Source organism: Cebus imitator, unplaced genomic scaffold, assembly GCF_001604975.1.
Source record: "Cebus imitator isolate Cc_AM_T3 unplaced genomic scaffold, Cebus_imitator-1.0 Scaffold18, whole genome shotgun sequence".
Taxonomy (NCBI): domain Eukaryota; kingdom Metazoa; phylum Chordata; class Mammalia; order Primates; family Cebidae; genus Cebus; species Cebus imitator.
In genome coordinates this window covers 16,411,329-16,429,853 of record NW_016107333.1, presented here as the reverse complement: position 1 = coordinate 16,429,853, position 18,525 = coordinate 16,411,329, and the positions used below count along the sequence as shown (strand labels likewise).

The window sequence follows — 18,525 nt, the reverse complement described above, 5'->3', positions numbered from 1 at the left end:
ATACTTTCATGTTTACTTTAGCACTATTCACAGTAGCCAAGATGTAGAACCAAGCTGTGTCTATTTAAAATTAAGTGTCCATCAACAGATGAATGGGTTAAAAAAATGTGGTATATACACACAGTAAAATATTGTTCAGGGAAAAGAATGAAATCCTGTTATTTGTGACAACATAGATGAACCTGGAAGACATTATGTTAAGTAAAATAGGCCAGACACAGACAAATACCGCATGATCTCACTAATACGTGGAATCTAAAAGGTTGGTCTCATGCAAGTAGAGAATAGAACAGTGGTTACCAGAGCCACGGAAGGGTAGATGAGGAGGAGGGGAATAGGGAGAGGATGCTCAATGGGAACAGTCTTACAATTAGATAGGAAAAATAAGTTCTGGAGCCCAATTGCACAGTAGGGTGACTGTAGCCAAAATACTCTACCATCTACTTCAAAATAGCTAGAAGAGGATTTTGAACATCCTGAAAACAAAGAAATGATAAATGTTTGAGATTCTAGGTATGAAATTACCCTGATTTGTCATTACACAATGTGTACATATATTGAAATATCACATTGTACCCCATAAATATGTACAGTTATTATGTGTCAGTATTTTTTTAAATAATCCTTCCCAAAAAAGAAAAAATATCTGTTTTCAACTAAGATAAGGTAGAAATCTGCCTTCCTGGTATAAGAAAGGAAACATTTTAAGATTAATTTTAAGTCAGAAATAAGCAAATCTGGTATATTTGAGTTTTGGAACTTTTATTTCCCAAAGCATTTAGATAGTTTCCCCATAGTTCTCATTGAATCTATTCCTCTTAATTTTGTATGATTTTAAACTTTCAATCCAGAAGCACTTCTAAGGTATAAATTTTCAAATACACAAATTTCCAAATAATAATTTGTGCCTTAGTTGAAGTATGAAGACTTCTCTTTTTTTTTTTATGTGTTTTAGGAAACAATAGTGGGAATGGGTTAGACAGCTTTTTAAAAGTTGGATTTTAAAATTAGACAGAAATACTAAATGTAAAAGTCTCTGCTCTTAGAAGGGACTCAAACTAAAATCATGTTTCATTCCTCTGTCCTCATACAAATTCCTTCTGTGACAAATTGTCCTTTTCAGACATAACTTCAAGAATTACTTCTTAGGAACCAGGCTAGGAAAAAACTTTTGAACAACTATTTTTTAAAATTCTGTTGAACTGGGCACAGTGACATACTCTTGTACCAGCTACTTGGGAAGCTGAGTCAGGAGGATTGCTTGAACCCAGGAGTTTGAGACTATACTACGCTATGATCACACCTGTGAACAGCCACTGCATCCTAGCTGGGGGGAAACATAGCCAGACCCCATCTTTAAAAAGAAAAAAAAAAGTCTCTGTTGCCCAGTTTCATGGAAGCATCAAATATTTTCTTTCACTTTCTCCCAAATACTGCAGGAGTCATAGAGAATACAGCTTCTACGCCCATAAATGTGTGTTGTATGTCAATTGAACAGCAATCCCCAGAAAGAAAAAGCCACATATCTAATTCCTTATTGTTGATCCTTGCTCACATGTGCCTTTCCCATTGTGAATGCTTTCTTATGGGTCTACCCTAGAAGGCTAAAGAGCACCAACCATCTTATTTCATATTGTCTTCAAACCCCAATTCTCTTTATTATTTTTTATTGCTCTTGTTGCTAACTTTTCTCCCATAAAACACTCTCACTATTTCCATCACTGAAAGATTTCCTAGGCTGCTTCTGTCTTTAATTCCCACTTGTCTAAAACTCTTTCTAAACATGTTGATTGACTGAGTCTCTTGTCATTGGCCCAGATATATTGATCCACCGAATGTTCATTGTTGCATCCACCGTTTCCCTCCCATGATAACAAGTAGCCTGGAGAGTGTTCAGTTATGCACACAGATTTCAGTTTTGCTTCTGCTCTCTTTTGCCAGTGCTTTTCTGTGGAGAGGGACTTTCTAAGTGAAACCATCCATCCTCAGAATAACAATAATAGCTGGCCAGGCAAGGTGGCTCATACCTATAGTCCCTGCGCTTTAGGAGACCAAAGCAGGAGGATCTCTTGGGGCCAGGAGTTTGAGACCAGTTTGGTCAACACAATAAGATCCCCGTCTCTACCAAAAGAAAATTGTTTTTAAACAGTAATAGCTAAAATCTATTGATGTTCACTACCCACTAGGCGCTGAATGATCCTGTGTAGTTCTCACAACAACTCTAAAAAGTAGATGCTATATTAACATACCCATTTACAGATGAGGTAAAGACACAGGGAGGTTCAGTACCTAGCCACACAGCAAGGAAGGAATGGAACTACCCAGGAATCCAAACATACCATCCTGTGTTCTCATTTGCTGACTACTGCTCCTTGCTCCCAGTGGAAGGAGATCCTCAGTGGGTCCCTTCATAAACTCAGGATGACTATACACACCCCCAGAAAACACAGAAGTTGCACTTACAAGTGATAGATTCAATCAATGTGTTTTTTCACACATATGCAATTGGTGTTTTTAACTAAAATCATACATTTTAAAAAGTTTATTACAAAAGCAATACACGTTCATTACTATTCACTTCTAAAATAGAAATACAAGAACAAGAAATAAAAACAACTGTGATTTTACCACCTAGAAGTGATAAATCCCTCCCTGTTAACATCTTATTCTTGTGTAATCCTCCAGACCAGTTATTTATGCATTTGTAGGCACTATTTTTCTAGTAAGAAGTGAAAATATTCCATACCCACTGTTTTATCATGTATTTTAAATACAATAATATATTCTGAAATATATTTATTCCCATATATCTTCATCCCCAGTATTGTTTGTGGTAGTCGTTACAGCATTCCAATCCATAATTGAACCAAACTTCCTTAACCAATTCTCTTTGTTGGTCATCAGGTCATTTCCAATTTTTTTCAAGTGATAGCCAGTACTATGGGTAACACCCTTTACCTGAATCCTTTGAAATTGGTTTATTTCCTTAGAATGCGCCACTAAATTTAGAATGGCTGGATCAAAGGGTATACACACTGAAACTTTGGGTAACTATTCCCAAATTGTCTTCCAGAAACCTTATTCCAGAATACACTCCCAGAGGCAGTATACAAGCATGTGTTCATGTTTGCCTGTCACATCTCTTAAGAGTTTGTGCTTAATTTGAGGGAGAATAGTGGAACTTCTATTAAAAAAAAAAAAAAAAAAAAAACTACACATCTTCAGCATGATCCCTGATCTTACTAAATCTATCATTGTTTTGGGGGAGTTTTTGTTTGTTTGTTTTGAGTCTTACTCTGTTACCCAGACTGGAGTACAGTTGTGTAATCTTGGCTCACTGCAATCACCGCCTCCCAGGTTCAAACAATTCTCCTGCCCTAGCTTCCTGAGTAGCTAAAACTACAGGTGCCCGCCACCACACCTGGCTAATTTTTTTTTTTCTTTTTAGTAGAGACAGGGTTTCACCATGTTGGCCAGGCTAACCTGGAACTCCTGAATTTCAGTGATCTGCCTGTCTCAGCCTCCCAGAGTGCTGGGATTACAGATGTGAGCCACTGCACCCAGCCAACATCTGTTCTAGATGTAACTCTTGAATCTGTCTTTATGACCTGAACTTCTTATTTTATGCGAAGAATGTTTTATCCATTCACAGTCCCTGAGAAATCATGAAGAATTAAATAATTCTTGTTAATTGCTCTCAAGACCAAGAGCTGTAGCTAAATGCTAACTAAGGAATTTTGGAAATCACTTGTCAAGTGGAGAACAGTGTGTTTTGATAAACTAGCTGCTTTCTGAATTAATGTAGGATGCAGTACAGTGAATGTACATGCATAGCAACAGAGAATGGTTCTGACAGTAACTTTCAATCAAACTGATCGACCGCATTTTTAGAGCAGTAGTTCTCAAAGTGTGGTCCCAGACATGCAGCATCAGCAGCATCTAGAAATGGAGGGGACTGCTTTGTGCTGTGCCAGACTTGGGCCCCAGAGCATGTGAGTTACAGAGGCAGTACAACAGCCTTGTTGTAGGCAGCAGGTGTGGTTTCAATGGCTGCTTGCCCACTGTCTGTTCTTGTCACCTGGTCTGAGGTTCTCCGTTCCCCCAGCCCTTGTGCCAGAGCTCCTATGACCAAGAAGTCCTTGTGAGGTCATTTAGCCTCATTAATGACAGATGAGAACCCACACTATTTTTAAAGAGGTCTAGAGGGGAAAACTTCCCAGCTGCCCTCAGTAAGAGGCCTTTTCTTCTTAATGCTTGTAATTTGAGCCTGTTTGCTGTCACAGAAACAAAGACCTAAGCCTTGCCTCGTTGAGACTGAAAACTCTCAGGATCTTTTTCATTGGTTGGTTGGTTGGTTTTCTTCCTTTTTCTAGAGATGGGGGTTTCACCATGTTGGTCAGGCTTGTCTCGAACTCCTGACCTCAGGTGATCTGCCCACCTTGTAGGAATGTCTTGTTAACCTTCTAATCACATTTGTGGTCCTCCTGCAAGCTTTGTAAGGCTTCCATGCTGGCTCTGGGTACCAGAGCTCTCTGAAAAGCTTGCTGAGCTCTCAGCATGTTGAGAGGCTGGTGCTGCGGTTCTTTGTACAGCATGTTGAGAGGCTGGTGCTGTCATTCTTTGTATACATTAATTCACTGGCCCATTCCTTTAACAGTCATAGATTTCAGCAACTATTAGATAGAATCCTATGAAATTGCTGGTACTTAGCCATTCTTGACTTGAAAAATGGCACCTTCATAGGGCTCAATGTAAGACTATGTGCTAGTCATTACTGGGAAGACGAATCAAGAAAGGTGTGGGCAGTCCTCAAGGAACTCCCCATAGGGAGGCAAGCAGACCACCCTGAGACCCAGGGCAGTGCACTGGAAGAGTGACAGAGAGGGGAACAAGAGGAAAGCCATCCTGTCAGCCTGGGAGGCCACAGAAGCCTTTCCCCAGAAAATGGCCTTTAAGCCCACTTTCAAAGGGTGAGAGTTCATTTCAGATCCCACAACCTAGCTAGTTTCACTGCCTACAGAATCACCACAATAATGCTTATTTTGTATGTGTTTTTTAATCATTTGAAAGTCATTTAGGGCTACCAAATGTAATTGCTTGATCCTATTTTAATTTACTTGCTGAAATGGAATATAATAATTAAGCTTTGACTCTAAGGAAGATATTATATGGCAAAATTAATAGTTATGACTCAGGCCTGAATATCTAACTAGAAAGCGTTCTCAGGATAGCCATGTGTAGGTTAAAAATACACTGTAAGTTGGATGGCAACAGACCATCCAGAAATCCCTTCCCCAGCCTGTGCTTCAGATACACTAGGAGCGATCGGGGTATTGTAAGAATGAAGGGTTGGTGGCATCCTTCCCACGTTTAGCCTCACTGTTTTTCCTGTCTCTGCTGGTGGGGGGGCACTAATGATTTTTACTCAGAATGTTAAAATCACCCCAGATTCAATGAGCATTACAGCTCACAACTGAAGTGCTCCCCATCATAAACTCCTCTGCTTTCATTCACGCTCAGAAAAGTCATGCTCTGAGATTAGAGTTCATGCACTCTGAAAAGGAGAGCTTCATACTATTGCTTCTGCATTCAAAATGGAAAACCTACTTATTTTCAGAACATGCTTTAAGGCACCAGTGATGATTTCTGACCTGATGCCAAGCAGTTCACAATTTAAAATTAAAAAGGAGAAAAAAAAAGATGGTTATTTCTTTCTCTTGGTGATTTCAGAATCTCTTCTTTTTAAAAATGCTCTAAAAGCATTCAATGACTTACTAAGAATGATATTTCAGGTGGCCACCTCCAGATAGGAAATTCTGATTCCTTTTTCTGTTTAATGGTTATAGACAATATAAACTCAAGTGTTTAAAGAAAAGACTGCCTTTGAATTTAGAATTCAAATGTTGCATTTTATTTTAGGTTTCTGAAATATTAACATCTCTATGTAACTAAATATCATTTCTCTTGGAATTATAAAAGGATGATCAACTTAATTTGGGAAATTATGAACAAAATACATTTAACTATCACTATAATGCTTTTTTGCAGGAGAGCAAGATGCTGTAAAAATTAAGATCATTTGGGGTCTTACCCAGGAGTAATTAGCTGCTTAGGTACTCAGAAGTCTTCATTACAAACTAGTCTCTTCTGTAAAGCTGGCTCTGAAGGAGAGTAAATTTGAAAATGTTGAGAAACCTCAGAAATGCCACAAAGAGCATGGCATAGGTAAAAGCAACTAGAAACAAAAGAACGATAACATAAGGTTCGCCCTGAGCATCTTTCACTGGGGAGATGGGCCTGAAGTAGAGAGTTCTGTTTATACAAATCAATAAAGCTTGAATTTTTAACAGAAACATATGGGAGTATTAATTATACAGACATCCCGCAGAGCATGCAGATAGGTCATAGAAACCAATGTTGCCTGAGAGCACGTGCTCAGTAACTTGATGTTCAGAGTAGGCACCTTTGTCCCTGGGAAGGAGAAAAGAATGGTGATCACAACACTGAAGAGAAAAATGAGGAAGGAAGGACTTTGCCTGTGTTTGGACTGAAGCCCTGTGCTCACATTTTGATGTCTGTAAAGCCTTCATGAAATGAAGTGGGTACTTATTACACTCCCCAAAGACTCAATATCTTTGCCTTTTTCCTTTTCTTTTTCTTTCTTTCTTTTTTTTTTTGAGATGGAGTCCCAGTCTGTCACTCAGGCTGGAGTGCAGTGATGCTGTCTTGGCTCACTGCAACCTCTGCCTCCTGGGTTCAAGTGATTCACCTGCCTCAGCCTCCTGAATAGCTGGGATTACAGGCACCCACCACCATGCCCAGCTAATTTTTGTATTTTTAATAGAGACAGGGTTTCACCATGTTGGCCAGGCTGGTCTCGAACTCCTGATATCAGGTGATCTGCCCACCTCAGCCTCTTAAAGTGCTAGGATTATAGGCGTGAGCCACCGTGCCTGGCCTCTTTGCCTTCTTTTTATGCATTTTCATCTTTAGCTAAAATTATGTGTGAAATAACCTCTTTGGAAGCTCTGTCAAAGTACACTATGAGAAATCCCCTTTAAAAGAGAATGGATTCTTATCTCTTGTAGGGAGTATAAATACCTTCAAGGAGGGCCTCTACCTGGAAGACTTCCCACCACCCTTGAACTCCGTGGCTGGTCAGGATCCATCAGCTTCTTCTCAAGCGACTCAGTGGAGAGAGCAGAGCAGTTTGGGCTCCAGATTGGAAAGCGTGGCCACCCCCCAACACTGCCATTCAGAGAGGCCTATGCATAGCCTGCAGCCCTGACACCACAGCGCTGCCTTCAGTTAGGAGAGCAGAGATTCTTGGGACCCATGGATGAAAAAGAAATGACTATCCTTTGTCTTGTCTTTTCTTGGTCAACTTAGCAGAACATCTGATGTGGAGTCTTTGTACCATGACAGGAACCACCACAGATGCCTTCATGTCAGCTCAAGAGCTTGTGTCCTGACCTGCCCATTGTTCCAGCTCTCTGCTTCCTTTCACTGCTATTTATTGCACAGCTCACTGTGTTCTCCTCTCCAGCTGCTGCCACCATTCTCCTGAAGCCACTCTTAAATCAGCAGCAATTTTTTCTTGTTGCAAAAGCCAGGAATTCCTTCCAGTAAGCCCAATGAAAGCAGCAGCTCCTGTGTGTGCCAGCCACTGTGGTAGGCACACCGTTTAGGCCTTGTTAGTCTTCATTGCATCGGGCACTGCTCCTACCTTCTAAGACCTCTCCTTGTCTTCTGTGATAATGCATTGTGGGCATATTCCAACTTCAATTCCAGTTCCTTCATTGGCTCTTATTTCTGCCCCACCCCTTGAGATTGCATCTTCCCCTGTGGTGTGTCTTTCACCTTCTTCTTGTTCACGCCTTAAACCACCTTGTCTGCTCACATCTCCTTGGCCACCAGTGTATGTAGGTGGATTTCCAGATCTGATTCTTATTTCTAATTCCCTACTGGACATCTCCACCTGCTATCAAACTAAGCATGTCCAAAAGCATTTCCATTATGCTTATGCAAAAACACTTTTGCCCCCAAGTGTTTCTTATCTTAGTGGCTTTTTCATCTATGGGGTCCTCCCATTCATCTATGAATCTCCCCTCCATCTTCCATGGCAGATCGGTGAATGGACCCTCTCAATTCTTCCTCATCGACATTGTGGCTCTTCCTCCTGTTCTCCAATGCCTCTGCTTCAACTCAGGTGCTTCGGGTCTCTCTCGCCTTTGGATTTGCACAATAGCTTCCTGCCTCCCTACATCCAGCCTCTAGCTCTTCCAGTCCCTCCTTCATAAACAACCACCAGAACAATCTTTCTGCACCACAGCTCTGATTGTGTTAGTCTCTAGTGAAAAGCTTCCGATGGATCCCAACTTGGCAGAGTAAGCCACAACCTTCCAATCCTACCCTACCATTCTCATCTCCACCAAACCCACCACATTCTCATTTCTAGGCCTCTGTGCATGTATTAGTTCTGCAGCTAAAACAGCCTCTTTTGGCCTCTTTGCCACTTAGAAAATGCTTATTCATCCGTTAAGAGTCAGCTCAATCACCCCTAGCAGGCAGTCAGTGTCTTTTGAATGAATGAATGAAGACTAGCCCCACTCTGTCATGCAGAGTAAGGCTGATTCTGTTCACTATCCTGGAGGCATGTTGTTCCTATTGCTTCTGTCACATTTGTCAACATGGTAATTGTAGCTGTTCTTCCTACCAGACCTAGCAGGCAGGTCCTTGTGCGGCCCCTGGGCTGCCTCTTCCTCTTCTTCCCCCATGGCAGACATCATTCCCAGCCCACTTTTCCACTGAGCTCAGACACAGCTCTCAGAATCTTTCTCAACACAGTACTTTGAGCAGACTGGTGTTTGCACACAGTTTGAGGTCTGTGTAACATCCCTCAACTAGACTCTGAGCTTTTCCAGTGACAAGCACAGTGGGCTGCCTAAAGCAATGACTCAATTGCTGAATAAATAACAAATAGATTTTCTTCTTAATATTAGTTATGTATTGCTTTGCATTACAGATTCATGGCAAAAGATAAGTGAGATGATTTACTGAAATCCACTGTGATGCTTTGCAGGAAATTTTTCAAATACACATTGAGTTATTCAAACTATCACCTGGGCTGCCCCAGCCCTCTCTCTTTACAGAGTTCAGACACTGCTTTGCTTTAAAATCAGCACATGGCATGTGATTTCTTCTAGCCTGCCTTTGATGTGTCTTGCACATTTTTAAGAAGTGGTTGGAAGAAGCATTAAAACGAGTTACTAACCTTATATTTTATTTTCATAATCTCTCTTTTTGGCAATAACAAAGGAAAACTGATGCATCTGGGGAATTTTAAAACTGGTTAAAAAAGCACTTCAAGAGAGCGACTTTTTCATATACTGTATATAACAACAAATATTAAATAACAATACTCTTAGTAATCCATTGTCTTTGAAACAGGTGTAAGTCTCAAAAAGATGTTGTGTCAACACAATCAGGAAACTGTGGAACACCCCTCTCACGGCTCAAATAAAAGATGCAGTCGCAGTCTCATCATTGAGTTCAATGAGTTTCACTCACACTATCCAATTAAAAGCCTTCTTGAATTCTAGTCACATTCCAGAATTTAAAACTAGAACATTGGAAACTATAAATGAAGAAATCAAGAACGTTTCTATTTTTTCCTGATTCCCTTAATATACATAAGATGGCTAGTTGTTGAAAGTTCAAAGCGGAAGTTTCTTGTGTCAGTCCTAAGACGATGCAGTGCAGTGAACAGAGTGATGAGAAACAAAGAAAGGGGCCTGTGAAAGCCTGCAGCAGTTTCTAAAATAACAGTGGCTCTGCATCTTTTTATACCTGTGAACCCAATTCTTTTGTGGCATCTTTTATTTTTTAATGAATTTATATTGTTGGGGAATTATTGAAATTGTTTCCTCTCTCTCACCTTTTATGTGTTTTCTCTCCCATTATGTTCCCACCTGTCTTAACTGGAAAATCCACCAGGCTAACTGTCAGGTAGGTTCTTCTTGCTGTTTAGTGTGATTACTAGTAGTAAACATAGAGAGAAATGAAGTAAACAGACCGTTGGTGACTGGTGATGAATGATAAAGCTAAACAGAAAAGACACATACTAAATTATAGAGAAACTTTTTGCAGATGCATAAAACTCTACCAGCTGTAAACTGTAAGTACATTCAGCCAGTGTGAACATCTATCATAAGAACTTGGCCTAAGGGAGTGTAGCAGCTCTAAATGATAAAGTAGGTTACCTGGGCTGTCCAGGGTTTTTGCTGTGGCTCAAAATCCAGAGTGCTCCTGGAGGGCTTCATTGTTCTAGAGCATCATTACGTCCTGTGTGGTCACAAGTGATTCTGCTGTAAATATAATACCAGCATTTATGGATTTGGTCCAGTTCAAGAACAATACATCGTGATGTATTTTACATCCCTATTTTAAGTATATTTTCCAAGCATTCTCTGTGCTTTAAAGAATGAAGGTGACTAGGAAAAGGGGGGTGTTTATATTTTGTTAATGTTGAATCCACCCTCAGAGTTAAAACTGACATGGTTTAACTTTAGTGAAAGGAATGGTCACTTGAATCTGCGGTAGGAGACAGACCTCTTCATTTTCCCTTTAGCATCAGGGAGAAGAAGTACTTCATCCACACAAACTAGTGGAACAAGCTCTTTTTAGATCCTCAAGGGCAAGACGGATAACTTTATAAGCCCAAAGTATAGCTAAGCCCAAGAGAGGAGAGGTAGACATTAAAATTAAAGTGCGTGTGGCATGTATCTGATGTGTGTGTGTGTGTTGTTTTTAATTTGAGCTCATATTTATCTTTTAGGAGAAAAAAATTATGTGCTTCAGTTGCCACACAACACAAACTGCTCTAACAGCTTTCTAATTTTAATTTCAGAAGTCTACAGAGCAAATGAAGAAGGTCCCTACTATTATTCTCTCTGTCTCATATAAAGGAGTCAAATTTATTGATGCAACAAATAAGGTAGGTACCTCACTTCTCTCTGGTTTAGACCCCAAATGCAGTCCTGAGTATACAATCTAAAATCCTTTGCTTCCTGTAATACCCAGCATTCCCTGCTTTAATCATCCCTTTCCCCCAAACTTCATGCTTCCTACATATACCTATAGATACACACTCATGTACACACACACACATACACATTTATACATACAGAAAGGAACCATTTGGGGGAAGGGCTTGACCTGGGATTTCTATAAATATTGTGCTTTCACTTTTTCATGATGATTTCTCTAGTGGACTGTGGCCATTTATTATCTAGCATGTCCCTTTGGATCTGGAGAACATTGAAACAGAAAACAAAAATCACTTGTAAGTTGAAAAGTCAACAATGTCATCACTCCTCCATCAGAAGAGATGTTACTAGAGAAAGGGCTAGAACATTTGCCTTTCTATTTATCTAGAGATATATATGTGTGTTCTCTGTTGATAATTTTTTGACTTTTTAATTTTATAACTCCATTTAATTCCCAGCCTCTGAGATAGGAGAGAGTTTCAGCTATATTGTTTTCTTAAGAGACACAATCAGAAAAGCATCCCAGGCCGTGCTCTGGCTCCACTGTGACTTCTTCCTCACAGTGGGACTAGTTTGTGGGCTGTGATGTCAAGTGTGGTCAGCAGGATTGCATTTTACAGAAAAAGCATTCCTTTCTCAACAAAGACAACAATGCTGATGAACTAGAAAGCTTGGGTATGACCATTGTTCCTCTCCATAAATTCAAAGCTGACTGGCTTCTCCTCATAAAACCCCAAACGCTCATGTGTTTTATCCCTGCATCCTTTCAGCTAATAAAGTACGGAAAGAGGATAAAAGAGGTGATCACCATTAGTGAATGCTGGTTTTTCTCTGAACCTCTCACCCAGACCTCCCACCTAGACCCACTCCATTTTGGAGAAAGGGAACAGAAAATCAAGAAGCAAGTAAACTTAAGAAACAATAACTTAGGGCCAAGGGAACTAGATTTAGGTACCAGGGGAAGTCTTACAGACGGTGACTCTTTGGTGTCTGTATTAAACCCCAGCATCTGAACTGGAAGAGCCACAGGCGGTGACTCTTTGGTGTCTGTATTAAACCCCATCTGAATCAGTGACTCTTTGGTTTCTCTATTAAACTCAGCATCTGAATTGGTTTTCTGTAATGAAAGAGGTGGTTGTTTCAGTAGTTAGATAAACCCAAGTTCCCCAAATCTCCTTGAGAAAACAACCTCCCAATTATAGAAAAAGTTCTGAAACCCAGGCAAAAGTGTATAACCCAGCATCACTTTGCTGACCGATAATATCAGCATAATAGTGATTTCAACTGTGCAAAATATTGTTGATGGTTGTTGTTAGATAATTGTGGAGACTCAAGAACAATACCAATCGATTTGCTTTTTTATTTCTTGGAAGCATCTTTAGTTCCTGGTATATAAAATTACTTTCTCCTTAATAGTTGGTTTTCAAAGTTCTAACACTTTACGGAACATTTTATGGAATGACAAAGATATCATTGCCATTGCTATATCTAAATCTTAAGAAAGACTTTGGCACCTGGATTGTTTTTTCTAACTTGGAGCAACTGCCTCTATCCCATTTATGCTTGAAAAACTTAAATAGCAGTATATTTTCAGTGGATGAATTTGACACTCTCTTAGATGAACAACTATAGCAGACTTGGCTTCTGACAGTTTCTAAACATGTGGCATTTGCTCTTAGAAGTTCTTGTAGTCCTTAGGCGGTCATTTCATGATGCTGGGGGTATGGCTGGATGCAGCTGTATTAATAGCACCCCCTCTAACCCGCTCTCCACAATCAGAAGAATGAAAGAGAGCTCTGCCAGTTCCATTGTATGTTGCTTATTGACACGTAAAGGGACACAGCAGTGATGCTCCTTTGCCTAGAGGAGATACTTTTGCTTCAATTGCCAATAATTAGATGAGTTATCCATAAACCTCTGCTCACTGATGGCTACTCTTGGAAGCAAAAGCACAGAAAGATATGCAAAAGATAATTCTATGTAAATAAAGATGCTTAGTAAAGAAGGTCAGCATATTTTTTCAAGTCCTTGCAGTGTGGTCCTCAACATATTTTCAGAATCTAGAGAAAAGGCAAAATGCCTATGTTGGTGGCAAGTGGAGCCAATCTGTGAATGTATGACAACATATGTCTGGGTTTTTCAGGAATTGGAAGATGTTAATTTCAACTGGCTATACAGGGTCCACATCCCAGTGACCTGCAAGGTAGCTGATCTCTCCCAATATGACAGTGGGTAGGGAGAAAGAGGGTGACTCAGGGCAATAGTCTAGCAGTTGCCATGTGGGGAGTCAAAGTAAAGAGATTGTGTTTAAAAGGATAGAAGAAAGAAATAGTGGGGGCTGGGCACGGTGGCTCACGCCTATAATCCCAGCACTTTGAGAGGCCGAGGCGGGTGGGTCACAAGGTCAAGAGATTGAGACCATCCTGGTCAACATGGTGAAACCCCGTCTCTACTAAAAATACAAAAATTAGCCAGGCGTGGTGGCACACACCTGTAATCCCAGCTACTCAGGAGGCTGAGGCAGGAGAATTGCCTGAACCCAGGAGGCGGAGGTTGCAGTGAGCCGAGACCACGCCATTGTCCTCCAGACTGGGTAACAAGAGCAAAACTCCGTCTCAAGAAAAAAAAAAAAAGAAAGAAAGAAAGAAAAAAATAGTGGAAGGCCATGTTGGTGGAGTTGGACTGGATAAGGCTGAGAAACACTACCACCAGCCAGGGCAGGAGGACTGGCTTTCGAAGGGACAGAGGATCCACAGTTGAAGGATCATCCTCAAGTTGTGGTGTGAAATGAACCATGCCCAGATTCCTAGATTCTAGCAGTGTTTATGAGGACAACTGCCTATGCCACTTTGTTCTAGAGCAAAGAGCACAGCAGAAAAGGAGCAGATTAATTAAACCCTAGAGTCTTGCCTTCTGTTTTCACCAGGGATTTCCCCCACTGGGCAGTGTTGTGTCCGTGAGCTACTTTGATTTGAAGCAGAGGACTTGTAGTATACAAGCATATTTAAAGATCTCACCATTTCAGGTACTAGAGACCGCTAAGCCAGGAATAAGGCACAACCAAAAGATACACCTGACTATTCTTTTTTTTGAGACGGAGTCTCGCTCTGTCACCCAGGTTGGAGTAAAGTGGTGTGATCTCAGCTCACTGCAACCTCTACCTCCCAGATTCAAGCAATTCTTGTGCCTCAGCCTCCTGAGTAGCTGGGATTACAGGTGTGTGTCACCACACCTGGCTAATTTTTGTATTTTTAGTAGAGACAGGATCTTGCCATGTTGGCCAGGCTGGTCTCAAACTCTTGACCTCAGGTGATCCACCCTCCTTGGCCTCCCAAAGTGCTGGCATTACAGGCGTGAGCCACCATGCCCAACTTACTGTTCATATTTTATGTTTTTGTTGTGCTTTATTCTTCAACAGTGCTCTCCTAACGTTCCATCTCTTACTCCTGCCCTGGTCAGAGACAGGAGGTTGTTTAATCTTCCCTGAGTAGTTGGAGACCTGCAGGACTCAGTCCTGTGGCTCAGTGCTGCCTTGCAGTCACACAGCCTGTTGGGCATGAAGAATGACTAAAACCTGACTTTCTCTCTCCCTAACCTAATGCTCTTTTCTGTTACTCTGCAGCTGCCTTCCACGAATTAGTTTGAAGTGCCACGGATAATTAATTGTGTGTTAATTACTCTTCTCTTCCCATTAGCCCCCATTAGACTTTGTGAAAAATGAACCCTCCATGAAGCATTTCTTTCCTTTGATTCTAATAAATAAATGGCTTTGGCCGGATTCATGGGAAAGGGTTAGAGACCTAGTTATAAACTCATAAATGTATTGCCTAGCAACTTAGGAAATGAATCACTAATCCTGATTTAAGAAGGAGGAAGCAGAATGCGATCTTGAATTAAAAGTGGAACTCGCAATAGATTTAGCACTAAAGTGTTTTAGATAAATTACCTCAGCCTTCTGTTGATCAATAGCCCAAAGGTTGATCTAGCAGGGAATTCAGACTGGAGGACTGCAGCTGTATAGTAACAGACCCTTTTTCATGTCGGGGGTGGGGGTCTTCTGAGAGGAAACACCATTTCTACATTCAGTGCTCAGCTGAGGAGCAGGTTGCGTTTTGCCTTCCTGTGCTGACTCCCTCCTCAGTCTTCCCATCTGGCTAAATTAAAATGATGCCGTGCAGGATTTGTTTTTTGCTTTCATTGTTGTTTTGTTTTTTGAGTTTTTAAAAAATTTTTTGGGATTTGGGGACACAAAATACTTTGGAACATTTGCCTAACAAGTGCCTATTGTTTTGGGTTTGTTGTTGTTGTTGTTGTTTTTAAGAGGGTCTCCCTCTGTTTCCTAGGTTGGAATGCAGTGGTGCCATCACGGCTCACTGTAACCTCAAACTCCTGGGCTCAAGTGATCCCCCAACCTCAGCTTCCAGAGCAGCTGAGAGGCGTGTACCACCACGCCTGGCTAATTATTTTAATTTTTTTGTGGAGATGGGATCTTGCTGTATTGCCTAGGCTGGTCTTAAACTCCTGGCCTCAAGCAATACTTCTGTCTCAGCCTCCCAAAGCACTGGAATTACAGACATGAGCCACTGGGGTGGGCCTCCCATTGTTTTTGTTTTTGTTTTATAGCAAATACTCCTAAGAAGCTTGGAGACAAATTAAGACCATGTTAAGCACATGTGCTGTTCTCAGCATTGCATGCCCCACAGAGCATCACCAGTTAGCTCTCAGTCTGCACTGACGGCCCCACCCTGGAGGGAACACTGCAGTCTCCTCACTCAGGAAAAGCCTGGCCTGATGAGGAGATGTAGGCGAAAGGCCCCACCTGGCGGGGCTCACACGGAAGGCAGTGGCGAGAGGCAGATTTCTAGGCTGCATCACTTCATCATCACACACCCTTCTCAGAACCACCGTATGAATTAGCTGGACCTGAGAATTCTGTCCTACCTCTACCAGCAAGACACCTCTTCACCTGTTTCTCACCATAATGGAAAACAACAGACAAGCAAAACCATCTCTCCCTGTTGAAGGGTGCTACGCTGCCAGAATTTCTACCCCCAAGAAGAGGCAGGAAGAGCCCCTCCACAGTTCTTCTCTCAAGCCTTTTAAAGCTCTGGTCTTCTTAGAACGTGCTTAGAAATGGAGGCTGGTCAACATATGAGGAGTCCAGTTTTAAACTGAGGCGCATCACTTGTTACCACCTCTTCATTACATCACTTTTCCATTTGTGGAAGAGCCACTCATGATTGCGTGATGGAAGGTGGAAGGATGTCTTCCTCTTTGGCGGCTTCTTTAAGGAGGAATTCTACCATCCAGTGTCCATACAGTCTACAGCTGTAATCCTTGACCTTGGATTCCTCCTGCACGTAGGGAACTGGCTTCACTATTCTGCACAGGTAGACAATGCAGAGTGATAGCAGTATTTCAGTAGTGACATCCCAGGTCCTTACCCCATTCTAGCACTGGCAGTATATCACAAAGGTCTGTTCAAAATTGCCTGCCTTTATAGGCTATCAATAGAAATTCAAGAGCATCTTTTAAGTGCCAGTTAGGATGACCACAATGATCAGTTATTCCTACCTGAATATAGAATATTTTTACTAGCACGAGCTTTCCTTCTAGCTCAGACAATGGGAACAGAGTTGTAAAAGTTTCCACAGGCAGGGGAGGAGGCTGATTTTGGAACATGGAGCATCACAGAGGTCAGGCCTCCCTGGGCAGCTAAAAGACAGTCCTGGGCTCCTGGGGAATAGAAAAGAGCTGGGCTAGGCTGAGCATAGTGGCTCATACCTGTAATCCTAGCACTCTGGTAGGCTGAAGCAAGTGGATTGCTTGAGCCCAAGAGTTGGAGACCAACCTGGGAAACACAGTAAAGCTCTGTTTCTACCAAAACAAAATACAGAAAATTAACCAGCCTTGTGGTGCACACCTGTAGTCCCAGCTGATCAGGAAGCTGAGGTGGAAGGATTGCTTGAGCCTGGGAAGTTTCATTGAGCTGAGATTGTGCCACTGCACTCCAGCCTGGGCAACAGAGCAAGACCCTGTCTCAAAAAAAAGAAAGAGAAGAAGAGCACTCCTGAAAATTCAGGGGTCAGCAAGGACAGAGGGGGAGAGAGCACTGAAGATATACTTTCTCTCCTTTGCAATTTTGCCACAGGCCACAATGCTGCCATGCACCATTGGAAATTGTCAAGAGTGGCATCCCATGAATTGGTAAGATTCAGGGAATTCAGTGCAATAAAAATCACAGAGCACTTTTCCTTTCCCGAGAAGTTGATCTACCTTGAGATTTTGCAAAAGAGCTCAAGAACACAAAATGCCAACTTAGTAAAAGTTGAAGCATCTATTATTTCCTTTGACAGTGCCTCTTGGACAAGGGAGACCAAATCCACCCAGGCTTCCCAGGGAATTGGCTGCCCCCAATCAAGCCGATGGCAGAGGCTCCCACACCATCTTACATTGCACCTTTATCTCATTTTAACATTCATTTTAAGACTCATTCATAGCCAGAGCAATCAGGCAAGAAAAAGAAATAAAGGATATTCAAATAGGAAAGGAGGAAGTCAAATTGTCTCTATTTGCAGACGACATGATTATATATATAGAAGACCCCATCGTCTCAGCCCAAAATCTGAAACTGTTAAGCAACTTCAGCGAAGTCTCAGGATACAAAATCAATGTACAAAAATTACAGGCATTCCTATACACCAATAACAGACTTAGAGCCAAATCAAGAATGAACTGCCATTTACAATTGCTACAAAGAGAATAAAATACCTAGGAATACAACTAACAAGGAACATAAAGGACCTCTTCAAGGAGAACTACAACCACTGCTCAACAAAATAAGAGAGGACACAAACAGATGGAGAAACATTCCATGTTCATGGTTAGGAAGAATCAATATCGTGAAAATGGCCATACCGCCCAAAATAATTTACAGATTCAATACTATCCCCATCAAGCTGCCAATGACCTTCTTCACAGAACTGGAAAAAAACACCTTAAACTTCATATGGAACCAAAAGAGAGCCCACATAGCCAAGTCAATTCTAAGCAAAAAAACAAAGCAGGAGGCATCACACTACCGGACTTCAAACTATACTACAAGGCTACAGTAATCAAAACAGCATGGTACCAGTACCAAAACAGAGATAGAGACCAATGGAACAGAACAGAGGCCTCAGAGGCAACACAGCATATCTATAACCATCCAGTCTTTGACAAACCTGACAAAAACAAGCAATGGGGAAAGGATTCCCTGTTTAATAAATGGTGTTGGGAAAACCAGCTAGCCATGTGCAGAAAGCAGAAACTGGACCCCTTCCTGACACCTTACACTAAAATTAACTCCAGATGGATTAAACACTTAAACATAAGACCTAACACCATAAAAACCCTAGAAGAAAATCTAGGCAAAACCATTCAGGACATAGGTGTAGGCAAGGACTTCATGACCAAAACACCAAAAACATTGACAACA

The 18,525-nt window shown here is 41.4% G+C and overlaps 1 protein-coding gene across 37 annotated transcripts in view; it reads left to right on the top strand.

Annotated features, from left to right (window-relative positions):
• ANKS1B (ankyrin repeat and sterile alpha motif domain containing 1B) overlaps positions 1-18,525 on the top strand; it is a 1,267,908-nt gene that overhangs the window by 1,208,374 nt on the left and 41,009 nt on the right. For all 37 annotated transcript variants that reach the window (XM_017511074.2, XM_037734055.1, XM_017511056.2 and 34 more), the window contains 2 exons: positions 9,997-10,008; positions 10,910-10,996. In XM_017511074.2, the coding sequence (XP_017366563.1) occupies positions 9,997-10,008; positions 10,910-10,996 (99 nt within the window). The remainder of the gene's footprint in view (positions 1-9,996; positions 10,009-10,909; positions 10,997-18,525) is intronic.